The 2,965-nt window shown below is 35.2% G+C and overlaps 1 protein-coding gene across 4 annotated transcripts in view; it reads left to right on the top strand.

The window, feature by feature from the left end:
- LOC146486091 (peroxidasin homolog) overlaps positions 1-2,632 on the top strand; it is an 11,815-nt gene extending 9,183 nt beyond the window's left edge. For 3 of the 4 annotated variants that reach the window (XM_085098253.1, XM_085098262.1, XM_085098242.1), the window contains exons 7-8: positions 88-263; positions 884-2,632. In XM_085098253.1, the coding sequence (XP_084954379.1) occupies positions 88-263; positions 884-1,033 (326 nt within the window). In that variant the 3' untranslated portion in view covers positions 1,034-2,632. The remainder of the gene's footprint in view (positions 1-87; positions 264-883) is intronic. The other variant, XM_085098270.1, reaches the window with a different exon arrangement.
- The last annotated feature ends 333 nt before the right edge of the window (positions 2,633-2,965 follow it).

Here is a 2,965-nt window from a genome sequence, read left to right as displayed (position 1 = left end):
TAAAATGGTCCAGGGCTGGAGGACCAAAAGCTCTTTCGGACTTTTGTAACAAACTCACCTCCATACACCCCCTTTTTACTCCTCCAGACCCCAACATTCACTCACTCGTTCTTCGTCAAGGTGATGATTCAAAATCCAATGGCGCTTCCAAGTTTCTGTGGGTCTCAGTTTCCATTGCAGCCTTGTTACTTGTTGTGGTGGTGATTTTGATATTTGTGATACACAACAACTTCAGGAAAGCTGATTTTGACGTCACCAAAGAGGTAAGAATGTCGTCTGCATGAAAATCGTGGATCAATGTTTAGATCAAACGTAATGTTTTTTAGTTGCTTATACCTGGACCACGTTATGTAGGAATTTAAGGAAGGGATGGAAAGTCGATGTTTGTTGTCTATGTTGTTTGAAATTAAAGTCGTAATTATCAAAATATATAAAACAGCTTGATCTTATCGGAATCTTTTGTTGATTTATTTCAGTAGCAAAGAACCTTTGAGAAACCGTTTATTATCGCCCTCAAAGAACCCTTGCTGGATTATTTTTGTCCTTTTATTGCTTTTAAGAGTCATTTAAATGAATAAGAATGGAAAGCCATTTTACCGAAATGGAGATTTCAGATTTTTTCTTTGAACGAATCATTCATTAATTGGTTAGTGGAAGATAAAGAAAATTGCATTATTTGTTCTCGATACTCTCCCTACTCATGTCAAACAATATTTTAAGACGTTGTTAAGGTAGAAATACTCAGTTTTTTACAAACTATACTTAACCATACAACAGTCACTTGATAAGCATGTAAATTGCTGAATAGCCACAAACGTGCAGAATTTCTAAACTTTGCTCAATTACCAGAAATGCTAACGACATCCTACTCTCCAACTTGCAGATGTACGGAGGACAGCAATTTGTAAACCTTGGAATGCATGAAGACACCATGGGCCAGCAGTTGAAAAACAATAAGGCATGTGCAGCTCCACATTTCCAGATGTCGAATATGGCAATCGAAAACGCAGTGTATATGCAAAACGTATGTTAAAGGAAAATATATTGAGTTCTTGCCCTGAAGGTCGCTGCGAAATAATAATTGGCATTGATTAAAAGAAGTTTAAGCGAGCAAAAAACGAAGCTTGTTTTGGATTTCGGAGTGTTAAGATGTGTTAAGTAAAAGTGGCACGCGAAGAAAAAAATTGCAGACCCGTTCGTACTTGAAGAGGGTCAGTCCACACTCTTTTTTTTACTTTTCTCGTTGGACTTAATAATCTGAACGTCTGAAGAACAAAGTAATTGTAAAATTACACTTCTGTGAATAAGTTAAAAACACTTAACGGTTAAATGAGTAAACAAGTGAATGCATTTTCCATGTCTTTTTCAACGAGACAACGTCCCGCCTTTTAATGGCCCTGTACTGGATTGTCAATTTAAGGTTTACACAAACAGCAATTACACAACTTGCACGCGTGTTTTTGTGTTTTCCTTTAATTTGACGCTGAAACTTCTTTAAAAACGTACGAGGGAATGCAAGCTTGAGTCTTCGTTTGTATCATTGCATTTTTAGGGTTTCGGGAGAAAGAATCCATAGTTTTAATATGAATGAAAAGCGCCTATTGTCGTTTTACACAAGAAGTGCAATTTATTGAGGTGGTGCTTACCTTTCGATAAAGAAAATTTCTTGCTCTTTAGATAAATTATAAGATTTTAATAACGTTTCGTTCAGAAGCACATTAATGCTAAGGCGCTGTGTCCCCAGCAAGGAGGCCTAAAAAATTGTCATCATTACAAGAAACTTAACGAGCGAAAAGTGATTATTTGTATGTTTATTTATCAGCACATTAATATTTATTGTTATCTTAGCAAAGCATAAATAACACCAAGAGAATATCGTATTCTTTTATTAACGTACAATATTACTGATATAAGCTAGCTGTGGATTTGAAAGCCTCATTATTTCTTTGCCTAAGGGTGAAGTTTGAAGGAAAAATTGTCCTAGCTTTCATTGCGACTGCTACGAAGGCTATTTGTTTTTACAAGCAGCAGCTGGTGAAAATGCAAGGTATACACTCGGTTGAAAAAACGTCACATGAGCAATAAGGTCAAACAGTTTCTGGGAAGCTTGACCTGGCCGAAGCTATTGCATTTTTCTTGTTAAAAAGCACGTGCAGTTTTTTGGGCTTAAAATTGTCAAGTTCCTCGTGAACAAAGAGAAAAAACACGTAATGGATACAAGCTAATTTGATCACCCATATAATTCCATGAGGTCACCCTCTGCAAGGGACAATGTTTTTTCAGTCGAGTGTGTCAATGATTTTAGCCTGAGTTCGGTAGAACTTTGTAACAGTTTGTATTACTTGATAAGAAATAAATAAATAAATAAATAAATAAATAATAAGCAAACTAATTTGCATTCATTTCATTTACACTGCTGCGGTCAGTCTGTTAGTTGGGAATTTTAAAAAATATATATATCATTTATAATTCTTCTGAAAAATATAATAGCAACAAAGTTCTGATGATCCAGCTTTACCATGAGTCACACTGATGATAACACCTCGATGTAAAGGAAAGAAGTGGATATGCATAAATAAAAAAACAGCATTTTCACTGTTAGTAACAAAATAACCATCACCACAAAATCATTCTTGAAGATGAGTGACTGAATATTGTTAAGCATATACTCAGACAGGGCGCTGCTTGCTCCTTGGACATAAAAAGGTATATCAAACACCAGGAAGAGTGTTTTATCCAATTTTTATCCGATTTGGAAAAAAGAGGCGCTGTCGACCTTTTTTTACCACTTTGAGAGATTTGGAAACTGGATGAAACACTGTTTCAAGTGTTTGATATAGTTTCTCAAACCATTAATAATTCTTGAGGAAATTCAAATCAAAAGTTCACCAAATTAAGATCACCTCTCCAAACCTACTTCAATTGAGTTATTTCCTTTATTTTCACTCATGAATTATTATTAAAA

The sequence above is a fragment of the Pavona decussata genome, unplaced genomic scaffold (assembly GCF_977016875.1).
Source record: "Pavona decussata unplaced genomic scaffold, jaPavDecu1.1 SCAFFOLD_21, whole genome shotgun sequence".
NCBI classification, from domain to species: Eukaryota; Metazoa; Cnidaria; class Anthozoa; order Scleractinia; family Agariciidae; genus Pavona; species Pavona decussata.
This window is presented reverse-complemented; position numbering and strand designations above follow the sequence as displayed.